Source organism: Vombatus ursinus, unplaced genomic scaffold, assembly GCF_900497805.2.
Source record: "Vombatus ursinus unplaced genomic scaffold, bare-nosed wombat genome assembly UNPS02014830.1, whole genome shotgun sequence".
NCBI classification, from domain to species: Eukaryota; Metazoa; Chordata; class Mammalia; order Diprotodontia; family Vombatidae; genus Vombatus; species Vombatus ursinus.
Window position 1 is genome coordinate 13658561 of NW_020954608.1, and position 16982 is coordinate 13675542.

Below are 16982 nucleotides of genomic sequence, written 5' to 3' on the forward strand. Positions count from 1 at the left end.
CCCTTTTATTTTCCCACACAAATAGCGAGTCTAATAAAAGAAAAAAAAACAAACTTTGGAAAAAGTTTATTTGTATGTTAAGTACTAATTATGATGGTTAAACAGGTCTATGGAACTGAGATTTTTCTTTATAAGAACAAGTTATTCCAACTGAGAAGAAGCAATATGCTTTGGAAATTTCCAATGATTAGTTGTATGTCATGTAACGGGGAGTAGCACTAAATTTGGCGTATGATTTGATGACCTTATTCACAGCTTCCAAGAAATCCTTCTCGGTGGCAATTTTTCGTCTCGCTCTGATTGCAAACATACCTGCTTCAGTGCAAACACTTCTGATTTCAGCACCTTTCAAATACAAAAAAAAAGGCAACTTTATTCAGATACTGAATAAATGCAAAATGGACAGAATAATCAAGCAATGAGCAAAACTATTCACTTACCAGTGCTATTGGGACACAGCCGTGCTAACAACTCAAATCTTATATCTCTTTCAACACTCATTGAACGAGCATGAATCTTGAAAATATGTGTCCGACCCTAAAAACAGATAAATAAACATTGCTAAAATCGCAGAAGTATTGGGGGCAGGGAGAAGTACTTCTAAAGTAAAAATAAATTTCTTACCTCCAGATCAGGTAAGCTAAATTCAATCTTTCTATCCAGTCTCCCAGGCCTCATCAATGCTGGGTCCAAAGTATCAGGTCTGTTGGTGGCCATCAGTACTTTAATATTACCTCGAGGATCAAATCCATCTAGCTGATTGATAAGTTCCAACATGGTTCGTTGTACCTCATTGTCACCCCCAGCTCCATCATCAAAACGAGCACCTAAAAAGGATGAAAACTGTTAGGCTACATTACTGCAATTTACAAAGCAAAAATAGTATTTCATAAAAGGTAGATATTATCCTAAAATTTGATCATGTTTACTTTCTATATTGACTACGCTGGAAAAAGGCACACAATAATAGCACTCAATTAACCAACTAAAAATCTTGCAAAGTATGTATTCTTTATAGTAAATACATTCCAAAGCTTATAAATAAATTTAGCCTGTTCCTTTAGCCTTATTCTTTTCTTCTCAAAGACAGAGCTGGGACTTCACAAATTCTAAAGAAATCACTCAAAAGTCAACACAGTATATTACACTTAATAATCAAATACAGCAATTTCTTATTAAAGGAATAATTGGTCAATTTCTTCTCCCTTCTCCCCCACTGAAGAACATATCCAGTTACATCTCTTTAAAGTAGATCTTATTTCAATGTGAAGCTTTATTCAACATAAACTTCCTATAAACAGTTGCACCTGAAATGACCTGATAAACAAAATTTCAATTTACAAATTACTTTTATTGTGAAACATCTGGATAACATTATATCATAGAAATCCTGTATAAAGTATACTAACAATGCAGGACTAATGTTGCATTGCTTTCCTAAATTACTGAACATCTCCAGCATGGTGCAGTGGAAAGCGTTCTAACTCTTCCACTTTACTGTTGTTAGTACAAATAAGGGGGTTGAACTAAATGGTCTTCCAGGTCCCTTCTAGCTCTAAATGCATGACCTTAGGATCTTTTAAAATTTCTAATACAAGAGAACACTGTTATAGCACAACTTAGAACTGCATAAATCTGGATATATCTCAGGTTAAGTCAGATGTGGCCCTTCCCCATCACAATAAATAGTTCTCTAACACTTTCTAATTTCTATATGTAATACACTAAACTCTATACGGAATAGAGTAACGGTGTGACTTTTTAAAATTGACAGTATGTGAAAAAGTTGCTCAAATCACGTAAGTATATACCTATACATACTAGAGTTAACTCATGTCCCCTGAAATATTACTACATATAAAAAAGCCAAATGTAAATTAATCTGTAAGTTGGACATTAGTAAAACTGTGCCCAATACTAGCATTACAGAAAGGTCCCATTGTCAATTTAAGTCATTCTCACCATTAAACAACATTAGAATGGTGGATGGTATACTAATCCAAGTATTAAAGAGTCCAGTATAGTAAGAAGAAGAAAAAGAGCCTTTTCTAGTAGCTATTTCAAGAAGCTTATCTAAATATAGCCTATTCTATTTTTGCTTAGAAAATTCTCTTAAAATATTAGTTTTCACAGAGATATGCCTCTAAAACATGTTAGAGCTGATAAATTAGTATATAGCATAGTTACTACACTGTAAAGATTTCTATATTTTCACCTTATAATTCTTATAAATTCTGACCCCAAAGCAGCTTGCTTAAATGTTACTCATACCTCCAATAGCATCAATTTCATCAAAGAATATAAGGCAGGCCTTTTTGGTTCTTGCCATTTCGAAGAGCTCACGGACCATTCGAGCCCCCTAGTGAGAAAAAGATGAGTTGAGACACATAACTCAGTCAGCTTAATAAAACCTTAAGCATAACCCAACAAAAACAGTGCTTCTATTTTTGCAATGCTACAAAAAAATATCTATTAAAACTCGGCAACTACAACATTTAGCTTCTTTGAGGCCCAAGTATGACACTTTCTTTCCAGGATTTATCAACACAGCCACCCAACAATACTGTTTTCATGATCATGTCACCTATTAAAGGCAGGCAATAAGTCTGAAATAGGTCAGATTAATGTCCCTTAAAAAAAAAAAAACCCTGGCCAAAAGTCCATTTCTGATACATGATATTCTGTACAGAAAAATTCCAATAAACTAAACTCCTGCCTGGTATTCACTGTTATGTAAGTTTACCTATCGTGATCAGTGATAGAAGCTGTTTTTCCCTTTCCATTATTCTCAATTTCCACCTAAAATATAAGTTTCTGAATTCATAAATTCATCACTGCCACACAGACCACTCAAAGAACCAATGTTAAAGAACAAAGAGCCCAAGCTATTTCATACAGCTAGAATTTTTAGCATTGTATGTAAATAATATGATTGCCTGGAGTGAGATATTACTTTAGCCCCTTTTCCCTTGTACTTGTATTGCATTCTGGTATGTTTGCTCTAAATACCAGGATCACAGAAAGCAGCATCCTTCAACTGGTTCCAAGGGAGCATGTGCTGCTCCAAAATTACTAGAAAGTATGGTTAATTAAAGCAGTGCAGTTTCTGAGCTGCTCAACTACACAATGCAATTAATAATCATTCAATAATTTTCTTGTCCCAGGACCATAAGAGTGATCCAGGTAAACAGTTCTTCCTTTTTTATACTCTACATTATATATCTCCTGCTAGATCTGCTGCTGCTTTGCTCATAATAAATTAACTTTACCTCTCCAACATATTTCTGCACAAGTTCAGATCCAATAACTCGGATGAAGCAGGCATCTGTCCTGTTAGCAACAGCACGAGCACAAAGAGTCTTTCCTGTTCCTGGGGGACCAAAAAGAAGCACACCTTTGGGGGGTTCAATTCCAAGGTTAACAAACCTCTCTGGCTGCAAAGACAAAAAATTAATACTAATGCATAAGGGAGAATTTTGTACCTACTTATTTAAGACCAAAATTTTAAAAACTAAATCTTACATACTTTGTCTAAATGAGAAATTTTATCTACTCTCTGGCCTCAGATACAAAGAACTGTCACATATTATGTAATTTATATAACATCATAAATTTGTTCTCACTGTTCACAAGGTGATGGTTAAAGTAGCTTAAAAACTTATTTACATTTCATGCTAATTTTGATAAAATTTTAACAGAAAAGTTTGTACTTTTTCTCTAGTAGTTACCATTAAAATAGCCCAGCTTCTTCTGATGTCCAGTTCTCTACATTTATAATTATTTTACTACATCTAACTTTCCAATTTAATTTAAACCCATTTCCTATTGCTATCTTTAGATCAGTTACTGGTCCTGCTCCACAATAACCCTTCAATACATCAAACAAACAATTCCTTCTATTTTCCATCATATGCCCCCTTCTAAAAACCTTTAAACCTTCTCCTGGCTTTCATCTGGACCTTTATCAACCTTCTTTTCTTCCAGACTTCAAAAGGATATTTGTTTTTTTCAAAAACTGCTTACACTATGAAGAAATCAATAAATTACAGAAGCTCAAAAAACATATATGTTCAATCATCACTTCATACAAAGCAATTTAAAGCTGAATAGAAATACCACTTACATGAAGCAGAGGGGTTTCAACTACTTCTCTTAGCTTCTCAATCTGTTCTTTGCAACCACCAACATCACTATATGTGACATCAGGTTTTTCTTCCACCTAAGAGGGAAAAATACACAATATATTTTAAAATTTCAGTTCTGTGCCATATCTAAAAATATAGACCCATAACCCAAAAGCAAGACTTGAAGCAAATGAGGACTTTAATAAAAATGAAACATGTAGTCCACTGCCTTGGAACTCCCAAACAATCTAAATTTTAGTGTTGTTAGGAGTAGCAAAATGTGTAAATTGATCAATACTTTGCAATGCACATTTTTTTGGGGACTACTTTGCAAGACTGTTAACCCACTTAACAGAAAGCTCACAGGTTTTAATACATTAATGTATATATATGAACAGGCTGCAGTCACAAATTTCAAAGGTTTTCATAATTATACTTCAAAGAAAATGAGACTCAAGGCAGCTAAGTGAAGCAGTAGATAGAACACTGGCCCTACAGTCAGGAAGACCTGAATTCAATTCCAGCCTGAAACATTGGACACTTACTAGCTGTGTGACCATGGGCAAGTCATTTAACCCCAACTGCCTCACCAAAAACAACAGCAGCAGCAACAGCAACAACAAAGAAAATGAGACTCTTTCTTTCCTATCCCATTGTAACTTACCTGCATCATGGTAACTGTTGGGTCAATCTTGGGAGGTAGGGGAATATGAATTTGATACTTATTTCTGTCCACACTGAGGGGGAAAAACAAAGAGCCTCATTCAGACATTCTCCAGTTAAGACAGAGAGAAAGTTCAGAAGAAGAAGCCAACATGCTCATACTGAGCTATTACATGGGTTGGTAAACTAAATACAGATGAAGAAAAGCATAAGTCAATATTTGTCAAATAGTTCTATGGCCTTAGGAAAGTCAATCAAATCTCCATTTGCCTACTTATGGTGGCAATCACAATCCTCACCTTACATACTGCGTTTGTTATAACTAAAATGACTGAAATTTTATATTGGAATATAATTTTCCAAATGTTTTCCTAATGAGTAATCCATAAAGACAAATACAAGCTGATATTTCTTAATATCTGGATATATTTTACTTCTATATAGCACTTTAAAAACTTTAAATAAGGGCTTATCATCTATTATTTCATCTCATCTTTACAACAACCCTTTAAGAAAATTAAGGCAGAGACAAAAAACAATCAAACAGCTTTCCTAAAATCATTCAATTACTTAGGGACAATGCTGGGACTAGAATTCATTCACATCTAACTGCCATGTCATACAAGTACCAAAATCCCTATATCTTGGCTAGGTCAAACTATATAAGTGGCTTGGCAAACTAAATTACAAAGGTCTTATCCTTACGCTTTGTTCCTATATTGACTCTTTTTGATACCTAGAGCCATCACTGAGATGTAACCAACGGGCTTGGGGATAGAGAATAGGAGTAAGTATAGGGATTCAATTAAACAAATATGTATTAACTACCTACTGTGTGCTACATAGGTATGCAAAGATGAAAAACAGTCCCTGCCCTCGAGGTACTTATCATTCGAATGGTAAGGTGTGATGGGAAGGAAACTATAACATGTCTACTACAAAGCAAGTAAGATCAAAGGAAAGATGTAGGCAAAGTGCTGTAGGGGGAAAGGAAGGAAATAATTTGAGGGGAAAGGAAGGAAATAATTATTTAAAAGTGCCTACTATATGCCAGGCACTGTGCTAAGCAGTTTTCAAATACCTATCTCATTTGATCCTCACAACAACTTTGGGAAACAGGTGCTATTACATGATCCCCATTTTACAACTGAGGAAACTGAGGCAAATAAAAGTCAAATGACTTGCTCGGGGTTACACAGCCAGTAAGTGCCTGGGGCCAAATTTGAGCTCAGGTCTTTGTGACTCGAGGGCCAGAGCTCAATTCCCTCTACTACCTAGCTGTATCACAAAGAGGACAAAGGAAGGCTCTTGGAAGAGATAGGACCTGAGTCAGGACTTGAAAAAAGAGAAGGATTTCAAGAGGCAGAAACCAATGTGCTTACTGTTGGAATAGGATATAAGTTGTACAAATACATAAAGAATATACAGAGTAGGGGCAGCTAGGTGGCGTAATGAGTACAGCACCAGCCTTGAAGTCAGGAGGACCTGAGTTCAAATCCAGAGCAAATTTGAGAAACTTTTCCAGTCTGGCTGGAAAGTGGTGCATGAAGGAAAATAGTATAAAATATGGCTAGAAAGGTAGGTTGGACAGAGAATATAAAGATCTATGCCAGGTTAAAAAATTTATATTTTACAGAGGCAATAGTCATTAAAGGCTTTTCAGCAGGGACATGACATGGTCAGACCTGTGCTTATCTTGGAAAAGTGACACTGCAGAGGAAGATCAGAAGATTCAGCAGCGGACTGGATGAAAGGGGTATAAAGAAAAAAGAGTCAAAGTTTATTATTAGGCTTTGAGCCTTTGGTGGGGGTATCAGCAACAGAAAATAGTAAAGTAGGGAAGAAAAGTTGGGAGATGAGGTCAGTTTTAAGCAGTTCAAATTTTAGATGCCAACAAGACATGTAAATAAAATGTCCAAGAGCTGAAAATGGAGCACTCAAGGGAAAGATCAGAGCCGGATCTCCAGATTCAGAAGCCTTCTTCAGAGGAGTAAGTACAGAGAAGAGGGATGTGGATAGAGCCTTTAGACATGGCAAGAAACCTACAAACCACCAAAGAAAACAGATCAGAATGGAAAGGTAACCAGGAGAACGTAAACTTTTGAAAGCCTAGTGGCTGGTTAATGGTGTCAAATGCTACAGGTCAAAGAAGTTAAGGACTGAGAAAAGATCATCAAGGGACAGCTAGGTGGTGCAGTGGGTAGAGCTCCAACCTTGGAGTCAGGAGGAACTGAGTTCAAATTTGGTTTCAGACACTTGACACTTACTAGCTGTGTGAACTTGGGCAAGTCACTTAACCCTGACTGCCTCACCAAAAAGCAAAAAAAAAGAGAAAAGATCACCTGATTTGGCAATTAAAAGGTCACTGGTCCACTGGAGTAATAAACAATCATTGTATTGATCATAGTTCTCAAAGCTTTCAAAGTGTTTTTACAGTATTATTGTTACTATATAAACTGTTTTCCTGGTTGTGCTCATTTCATTCTTTAGCAATTTATGAAAGTTTTCAAAAGTGTTCACTTTTATAATATTAATGTTATAGTATAAACTGTCAATGATGAAACATGTAATCTATTAGAGAGGTGATGGATTTAGGGTGTAGAATACAAACACACATATACATGTGTATATGTGTTCGTACAATCAGCAGGTTATTTGTTTTGTTTGACTATGCTTGTATTACAAGAAATCTGTTTTTCTTTTGTTTTCCCAATGGGGTGTGGATTGGGAGTGAAAGAAAATGTATTTGTTATTTTTTTTTTTAAATATAGGTGGGGAAATGTTGCCACAGACTTGGAATGCTACACACACTTTCAGATACGGTCATTGTATGATTAGTTTTACTTAACTGTTTTAGTTACAAGGGACCTCTCATGAAGTAGAGGTGATCTGCAAATGTTTGCAACATGAAAAAAAAACCACATCAATAACACAATTTTTAAAGAAAAGGTCACTGGTGACCTTAGAAAGAACAGTTTCAGCAGAAAGGTGGGGACCTACAGCAATCTGCAGGGGTTTAAGGAGTTTGCGGCGAAGAAGTGGAAGCAGCAAGGGAAGGGGAGACACGACTGCAGTACTTCACTGCTAATAATACCTGGCCTTGAATAAATTCATTCACAATAGTGTGCACTGCGTCACAGTATCTGTAGTGAAAGAAGAGGACAGTCAACAGACATCTTACCCAACTCTCATTCCTTCTTCAATGTCAGTGGGTGCCACCTGATCACTGAGATCCACCACAAACTTGGCAAACTGCTTCACATTGATGATGTATTTTGGGTCCTCGGAATCAGCATTGATTATCTTTGTACACCTAGCACAGAAATACTCTGTGAGTTACCATACTGTAACAAGGTAACTGGATTCTATGCTGCGGACATACCATACAAAAGTAAATTGAGACCTGAAGGTGCAACTACTACTGAAGGTAATATTACTGAAAACTAAAGTTGTAGAGTCAAATAAAGCAAGTAAGATCAAAGGAATCATTTTCTCAAGATACTGCATGACAGACAACGTGAAACACAAGGATGCACATCCTATCGGCCCCAATTCTAACAGCCTGAAATATCTCAAAGTGCTTTACACATATTATATCATTTGAGCCTTGTAACAACTCTGGAAGTAGGTGTTCCAGTTATTATTATTCTCAATCCACAGATGCAGTCAATATCAGAGAGGCTAAGGGATGATGTGCCCATTATCATACAGACAGTATCAAAGGTACAACTGAAATCTAGGTATGCCTCTCTGCGAGGCCTACGCTTCTCTCTACACTAGTTGACACTGCCTCTCCTCATGTCACATCACTGTTCTTTGTTAACAGGAGAAATCATTATATGCACATATTTATAATTATGAATAAATGATATGCTATATTCCCATAATTCCCTATACCCACAGAAAATGGTAAAAATAAACACATACTTTATAAAACAAAAGCCACTGTATAGAGAAAACAGCTACTTTAACTAGTTCACCTGACCAACAAATCAGAAAAATATCTGTATAAAGAATTAATTTCTCTATCCTATTTTACTAAAAAGCTTCACTATATAAAGTTTATCAAGACTGTTAAATCACACAAAAATCAATTCCTTTGTGTCAACAATTCCCAAGGGTCAACTCCAAAGAATTTTTGTAGAAAGCTTAACTTACTTGGGATTTAGAATGAGAAACTCTTAATAGACACTAATGTCACGTGTCAGGGACTTTTCAAAGTCTATTAGATTTATCTTTAGACAAAATTAGTCAGAAATACATCAAGAGCAACATGAATACCTTGCAACCTGTAGTGGCTGTTCACTCTGAAGGGTCTGTTTATCTGCAGCCAAATCCCAAAGAGCTGGGGGAGCCAGGCCAGTGTCTGACTCTTTAATGCCTAGAAAAGAAATATTAAAGTCACTAAAAAGTGTTATATTAACCTGCTCTGAAATAAGTGTCAATCTGTATTTTAGAGTCAAATTTAAAATCTGTAACTGTAATATTTATTACATTTCAAATAACTATGTAATAAAAAATATTGCCATGCCTTAGACAATAGTCAATTTATTATAATAAAACCAGGATTCTTCCAATGAAGTCTACTAAACTGAGATTTGGTCTCGAAAATGCCTATCTTAAGGAAAGCAGCCATATCATAAACACATAACAAAATACATAAATAAAATACACAAGCATTGTAAATAATTATATAGAACAGTGAAATAGACGTTAAATAAAATGAGACTCCATTTGCTGAAAAAAACAAGAATCCAGGAAATTTACATTTAATGAAAGTAAATTCTGAGTTCAAATTCTTACTCACACATCATTTCTGAAGAAAGGGAGAAAACATACCAGTGAGCTCATTGATTTTCTTAAGAAGTTGCTGGATGTCATCTTCCACCTGTTTGATCTGTCTAGAATAAGTGCTCTGGCCCTACAAGAGAAAAGTAATTTTAATTAGTATCAACAACTGTAACTTATAAACTATAGCTAAGAACCCAATTTGGGGTAGGTGTGGTCTACAAATTTATTATTTCTTACAGCCTCCAAGGTTATAAGACTGACAATCCAATATTTGTATCATTTTCACACTATTCCCTTCAACTACAAATACAGTCAAATCTTCTATTACTCAAGGTTATAAGCAAAAGCTTATCAAAAACCATAGATACAGCAAAATATGCAAACTAGGCAAAGATTCACAATATATGGTAAAAGGTTATGTTTTTCACTTATCTCTATACTATTAATGTAGAACTCAACATCTGCTATGTAAATTATTTCAAATTCCATTCAATGCAGAAACACATAGCCTTGATTATGTATAGTAGGAAGTAATTTGTGTAATAATTTATAAAGCAAAACAATAACTTCCTATTCTGAGCTACTTATAAAATCTCAGTACTTTACTGCTGTGATATGATTGGTATCCAATTCATAAATCTATGTATGTATTCATATCCTCTTCTTCCCCAAACCCCCACTTCCATGGAAGGCCTAAAGGTCAAAAGGCAAGCCAACCCAAAGGCATAGTTAATTCACATATTAATTAATGTAATCTTAGGCAATAGTGTTATCACTATGGTTAAGGATTAAGTTAAGGATTTAGTTCCAACATGGCAATCAACAACATTTTTAGTATTCATGCAAGAACATTAAAATTGTCACATCATATACACATGGCTCATCCAGCCCAATGGTTCTCAAAGTATGATCTGAAGACCGATAGGAATTTCCAAGACCCTTTTAAGAGATCTACAAAATCACAATTACTGTCATAATAATACTAAGACATTATTTGACTCTCTTTTGTCAAAGAATTCAACCAAAATAATGTATAGTAACATATTAAATGCAATAAATATGAAAATACGATTGTCTTCTATGAAGCCAGACATTAAACAGATTTGCAAAAATATGTAAAACAGTGCCATTCTTCTTATTAACTTTTTTTTATTTTGGAAAAGTTATTCAAGGAAAATGTTATTTATGTTGACATGGAGTAGGTTTACTATTGTTACTTTTTTAATGAATTAATAAATATAAAAATGTATCCATTTTAATTTCTTTTTTTTTTTACATTTTAATTTCTAATATAGTAAAGATTGATAGCTATAACCCACATAAACAAAAAAGCTCTTTGAGGTCCTCAATAATTTTTAAGAGTTTAAAGAAGTCCTTGAGACTAAAAAGTTTGAGAAATACAGATTTTGCCCAATGTTCTCTGAAGCAGACATCAAATACATTGAAGCATAGCAGGTGTCAACACTAAAGGCTAAGAATATTGCTATTTTCTTTAATAGCCCCATTATAAGTCTACTTCTTTTATCTATCTAAACTTTCTTTGAATCTATATTTTTCGCTTGCACTACCTCTTATGAAGGAGACACATTTACTAGTCCACATGTAAAGCAATGCTATCTTTTTTACCTCGTTCAAACTTCAAAGTATTCTCCTGTTCTAGTCATCTTGGGCTCGGTGACAACCACCAAGTTTGCTTTACCTCTATTCCCAGTTCCCCACTCCCTCATGATCTCATAGCATCAAATCACACCCCTTCTGTTTTTGTTCTTTCAGAATGAAGTCTTAAAACTTGTTAGTCAAAATTGCCAACATATGGCAGTCATCTGACTCCTAAACCCTTAATCCTGCACTTGGCATTTCATTATCCTGAAAAGCTTAGAGTTACCTGGGAACCAAAGAGTTTCACCATGCATTCTCTTCTCCAGTTCACCTATACTTCATGTATCTGTAATTTTGTCGGGAAGGGTACTCTCCCCACCAAAGCAGATCACATATATCTGAATTATAAGATGATATTCAAGAGCTGCTGTAGCCAAAAAATCCATCATTCTGTGACCAAACCTGATGATAAACCTCTCTAAGCTGGCCCTCAGGTAATACACACATATGAGCCATCATTGAGCCTATACACAAAACTCTTCTAGCTTGGGAAGCCCTGCCAAAGCTTGCATTCTGCTGGTATAGCTTTCAAAGACCTAATGCTTTACAACAAGCATCAGAGTAGGACTTTGGTGAGATCTAGTTAATTTACAAAAGCACTACAACTAATCTTGGAATTGATACCTAGAAGATCAACTTTTTACTTTTCTACATATAAAGAAATATTAATTCTCTAGACTTTGTCTTCTATCTCAAAGCCCTTCAATCTCCATGATAATACTATACCTCAAATGTTTGATGTAGAATTTTGGCAAAGACTTTGTGGAAACTGACACTGTATCAATATGTATATAATCCCCTTCACAAAACTCTAATCACTCAGTTGTGCATGATTTCTCCTTGTAAACATCATGCCTTCCTTTCAATAAATATCATGCGATTCCTCCTAGATTATTTTGGAGGAAAACAGAGTAATTATACCCTTTATTAAAGAGTCTCTTTTTAAATTTTTTGTTACGAAGGATGACTCACCAAGAGGGAAAAGAATACATGTGGAAGGGAGATGATAACAAAAGATACCAACAACCAACAACTCTTTTTAAAGAGTTTGTCCAACATGAAAGTTCCCAGGATGACATCTGGAAACTTTTTCCTCATCATAAACTAAGTAATGAAGTGAGTAATGGTAAGGATTGTTTGCCAGAATGCAAATAGGAAAAGAAATCTGTTCTTCTAGGGAAAAATCTATTATTCTGATAAGCTTAATCTATTAAAATGGTTGAGATATGACTTAAGACAGTTTTCAATTTTTTTAAAATAGCATACCCTCTGATATAAAAGACTAAGAACATATTCAATGAAATTATTTTCAAGACTTGCCATGAGCTCCCAAAAGTTTACTTTCATCCATACCAAAAAATACGTGAAGTTCTTGTCTACTCAGAGAAAATACCCAAAAATCATTCATACTTTCAAACATAAAATTGAAAAACTAATTTCCTTTCTCTATCATTCCCCTGCTAATTATGCTTACTGAGGGCCAGTACCATATTACAATTCTGAGTTACACTTAACATTCCTACATTTTACAGTAATACAAATAACTTACGTAAGTTTTCAACAAGGCAATATCACCCTCATCCAGTGCTGAAAGGACAGAGACAATAGGTTAGCTTTAAGATCAAAAAACAATAGCTATGTCTTTTTTTAAAGGGATTCATCTCAAGAAAAAAAAATTCTTGAAATTTTACTGGAAATTTAATGAAAAAACTAGATACAACAGATGTAAAGATAACTATTCACTTTAAATATGATCCACATACAAGAAACAATGACTATGGTTATCATTAAGGTAATGAACCCAAAGAGTAAAACTTCAAGCTGGCATTCCAGGACACAAATCTCTATGCCAAAGTTTTCCAACAGGTGTCCTAGAAACTTCTTGGGTTCTCATATTCAGAAGATGCTTCCAAGAAGAGAAAGCAGGAAATATGAAATAGAGGCTGGAAGAAGTACTCATTCCATTAAAGGGTGCTACAGGCCTTGAAAGTATTTAAAGGTAGGGGAGGATAAGGCCAGAGTGGAAGACAGGAACACACTGAGAAGTTTGAGTATGAGGTATGAGTGGAGCAGAAACATTTTAATCAAACTAAACGCCTGGAGAAGACAAAATAAGGAAGCTATTACCACAACTGGATATTATGCTGAAGGCAAGAGAGATCAAAAATCATTCCTGGTTTCTAAATACTTCATAACCTCCCAAAGAAAAAAATGCAGGGCAGTTCTACCACTTAGTGTGAGGCACTGGGCAAACCATTTAACCCCTCTGGGAGCTTACTCTCCTCATTTGTAAAAGTCCTAGATTTGGGAAAGAGTGAGGAGGGAGGTAGTAAAAGGAGGACCTTTCATATCTAAACTGCAGGATCCTAGCCAGACAACAAATTCATTTTAACAGGAGAAAATAGCACAAAGCAAATGGGAAAGAAACTAAGAATTCTCCAAACACTTCCACGAAAAATGATCTTTTTTAATGGAACAGGACAATGTGACAATAATGAAAAGAGATCGGACCTCAATGAAGAACAGAAGATATCCAAGAAAACACCCCCAGACAGCAATAACCTTTTCCCCAGAAGGCCTCCCATAGCACTTCCCCTCCCCACCCTAATACACTTGGGGGTCAGACACTCTAGGTCAACCCCTCTCCCTCCCCGGCCACACCACCAGGCCGTCGCAGCCCTCCCACTTCCTAACAGGGGTCGGCGCGCGGTGACCGCTCAATTCATGTTTGCTGAATAGATATGAATTAATGATGATCCCGGAGCTGGAAGGAACCCCAGAGATAGTACGAAACCACCTCCCTTAAAACGGGGGTAGGCCGGGCCCCTCCCGGCGGGCCTGGGAGGGAGGCGGGGTCCGGGGCGACGCAGAAGGGAGGCAGCGGGGGCCGCGGCCTGGGCCCCAAACCCTCCCTCCCTTCCTCTGCCGCTTCCCCTCCCCGGGCCTACCGGCGGCAGACCCCTCCCATGCCCCGCTTTCCCTGCCCCGACCTCGGATGGGCTTATCGTCCTTCTCCTCCTCTTTGGTTTTCCGCTGATCGGCGCCTAGGTAATCCGGCATTTTGAGACTCGTAGCTACCTCGGTTCCTAGGGGCGATTACACAGCACCTTCCCCCTACTTCCGGCGGTCCTACCCCATTTCCGGTCCCTCCGTGGAAACTGGTGCAGCAACTCATCGGTCCGGCGCACTGACGGGGCCGGGCCCTGGCCCTTTATTGGCCTTTCAGGGAGAAGTCAGAGCAGGCTCGGCCTGAGTTGGCCTCCTGCTCTTAGGATCTCCCGAGGGCCTCCCATTCTCTCCGTCTGGGGTTGGTCTGCCCTCCTCCTAGGGGCCTTAGTGCCAGGCGTGACGTCTACAAGAGAAGCTCTTTTTGACCCCATCTCATGATAACCTTCCTAACACGCAGAGCTGCCCCACAGGGCTATCCATTATTAGTGAGCTCCCCATCATTGCAGGTCCTCAAAGAAAGACTGGATAGCCATTTGTCGTCAGTCAGCTAGCATTTCTTAAGCTACTATTATGTGCCAGACACTGTGCTAAGCACTGAGTATGCAAAGAAAGGGGGGAAAAAACCCAGTCCTTAGCTCAGCCTAATGGGGGGGGAGAGAAATAAGTCAATCAACAAACATTTACTAAGTAGGAAATACAAAGATAAAAATGAAACATTTCCTTCCCCCAAGGAACTTAAATTCTAAGCAGGATTTTTATTCAGATACCAGTGGGCCAGATGACATTTGGCCCCTTCCAGCTCTGACAGTCTATGAATTTTACAACCAAGCTATGAGTAATGTTAGACAGCTAGATGGCACAGTGGCTAGAGCATGGGTCTGGAGTCAGGAAGACTCATCTGGCCTCTGAAACTTACTAGCTGTGTGACCCTGGACAAGTCACTTAACCTTGTTGGCCTCAGTTTCCTCATCTGTAAAATGAGCTGGAGAAGGAAATGGCAAACCACTCTAGTATGTTTGCCAAGAAAACCCCAAAGTGGGACACAAGGAGTTGGACACAACTGAAAAACAACAGAAGCAATGTGGCACTCCTGGGAAAGACTTCTTGAGATTCATCCACTGGGCAAAGCTCCATCAGGGCAGGAGGTCATGTACAAGTATACCCTATAATATTATATATAACTATAATAATCTGTAATTTTATATGTAACTATAATAATCTATAATTCAATTCAACTACCTTGTTTGACGCTGGGCAAAGTCACTTAACCTATTTGCCTCAAGTTTCCTCATATGTAAGACGGGGATAATAATAGCACCTACCTCCTAGAGTTATATGGAGGATCATGAGATAATAATTGTAAAGTGTTTAGCACTGTGCCTGGAACATAGTAAGCACAATTTGAGTGGTAGTTGTTATTATTATTATTATTTTATTATTATATGAGCTTTTATTATGCGCAGCCAAATGCGAGTCACTGTACTAGCTACCTCAGATACAAAGACAAAAAGCAAAGTAATCCCTGCCTTCAGAGGCCTTCAAGCTAAAGAGGGATGACCACTTGTCAGGAATGTTGTGGAAAGGATATTTATTGAGGTAGCATTTGAACTGGATGATCTCTGAGGTACTGCCCAACTCAGAGATTCTGTCTTACTTGATACTGGTTCTGGATCTGTTGTAGACAATGACAAAGAATTTTTTTTTTATTAAGGGCTTTTAAACAGTCTCCCCAAAAGCCCCAAACTACATGCCCATCACTGTCAGGTTCTGGGGAAAGACAAAAGCTTAGAAAAGATGATTCCTGTTCTCATGGACCTAGTTAACAATCTAGTAGGAGATGAGTTAATGAACAGATAGATTATTATAACACATATCTAGCAGGATAAGATACCAGACACTGAGGTCCTTTCTCCAACTAAACTGCCAAGCATTCAAACTTTGCTTCAGAAATCACAACTCCGATGGGCTGGCCATATTTGAATGCAAAATGTACACTTGCCAAAAAGACTAGAGAACTGGAGAACTCACACAGGGCAAGCGCTCACATGGTGGTCAGAAAAAGCTTTACAAGGACCCTTTCAAGGTTTCTCTTAATAACTTTGGAATTGACTGTGTGACATGGAAGACACTGGCACAGGACCATTCAGCATGGCATGCCCACATCAGAGGAGGTGCTGTGTTCTATGAGCAAAGCAGAATTGAAACAGCTCAAAGGAAAGGCAAGATTCGAAAATTTAGAGCACCCACCCCAAATGCTCACACGGACTCTTTGTGCCCAACCTGGGGTAGAGCATTCCGAGCTCCTATCGGTCTGATCATCTACAGTCTGACACCCTGAAACTTGACTCTGGCATAGTGATGTCATTTTGGTCCTCGAGAACCAAGAAAAACAACCAACCAACCAATACATATCGCCTATAATAATGGGTGGATTTAGGAAGGAGAAGAAGCTACTTCAAGTGAGAAAGGGGGAAGGAAAAAGGAAGATCATGACTAGTGGAGATCTTAAAAGATTTCACCAGAATTTGTGCTCTATTTTAAAGAATGGGTAGGGATTCAACCTGTTCACAAAGGAAAGATGTATACTCCAGGCCAAAGGGAAAGCATAACTAAAAGGAAGGACTGGATAAACTACTAGGTGGATTTGAGGAAGAACTAATATTTGCCTGCAAACTAATACATCCTAAAGAGAGTGAGATAAGGCTAGAAAGGTCAACTGGTGCCAGATTTGCAGTGTCTTTAATGTCAAGTCAGCAAGCATTTCTAAGCACCTACTATGTGCCAGGCCCTGTGCTA

The 16982-nt window shown here is 37.3% G+C and overlaps 1 protein-coding gene across 1 annotated transcript; it reads right to left on the minus strand.

Moving 5' to 3' along the window:
• Positions 1–49: 49 nt before the first annotated feature.
• Positions 50–14376, minus strand: PSMC2 (proteasome 26S subunit, ATPase 2). Its single transcript, XM_027838834.1, has 12 exons — positions 14228–14376; positions 12787–12824; positions 9627–9708; positions 9069–9168; positions 7969–8100; positions 4789–4861; positions 4124–4219; positions 3270–3434; positions 2272–2359; positions 625–827; positions 441–537; positions 50–345 (listed from the first exon to the last, which is right to left on the minus strand). The coding sequence occupies exons 1-12, from the start codon at positions 14295–14297 to the stop codon at positions 188–190; spliced, it is 1302 nt and encodes a 433-aa protein (XP_027694635.1). The 5' UTR covers positions 14298–14376; the 3' UTR covers positions 50–187.
• Between the last annotated feature and the right edge of the window lie 2606 nt (positions 14377–16982).

Excerpts from the sequence above, each read along its gene's own strand:
- PSMC2 (XM_027838834.1), bottom strand. The coding sequence starts at position 14,297 with ATGCCGGATTACCTAGGCGCCGATCAGCGGAAAACCAAAGAGGAGGAG. Across the intron at positions 4,220-4,788 it reads CAACAGTTACCATGATGCAG|GTGGAAGAAAAACCTGATGT; the intron begins GTAAGTTACAAT and ends TTTCCCTCTTAG. Across the intron at positions 3,435-4,123 it reads TTGAAACCCCTCTGCTTCAT|CCAGAGAGGTTTGTTAACCT; the intron begins GTAAGTGGTATT and ends TTGTCTTTGCAG.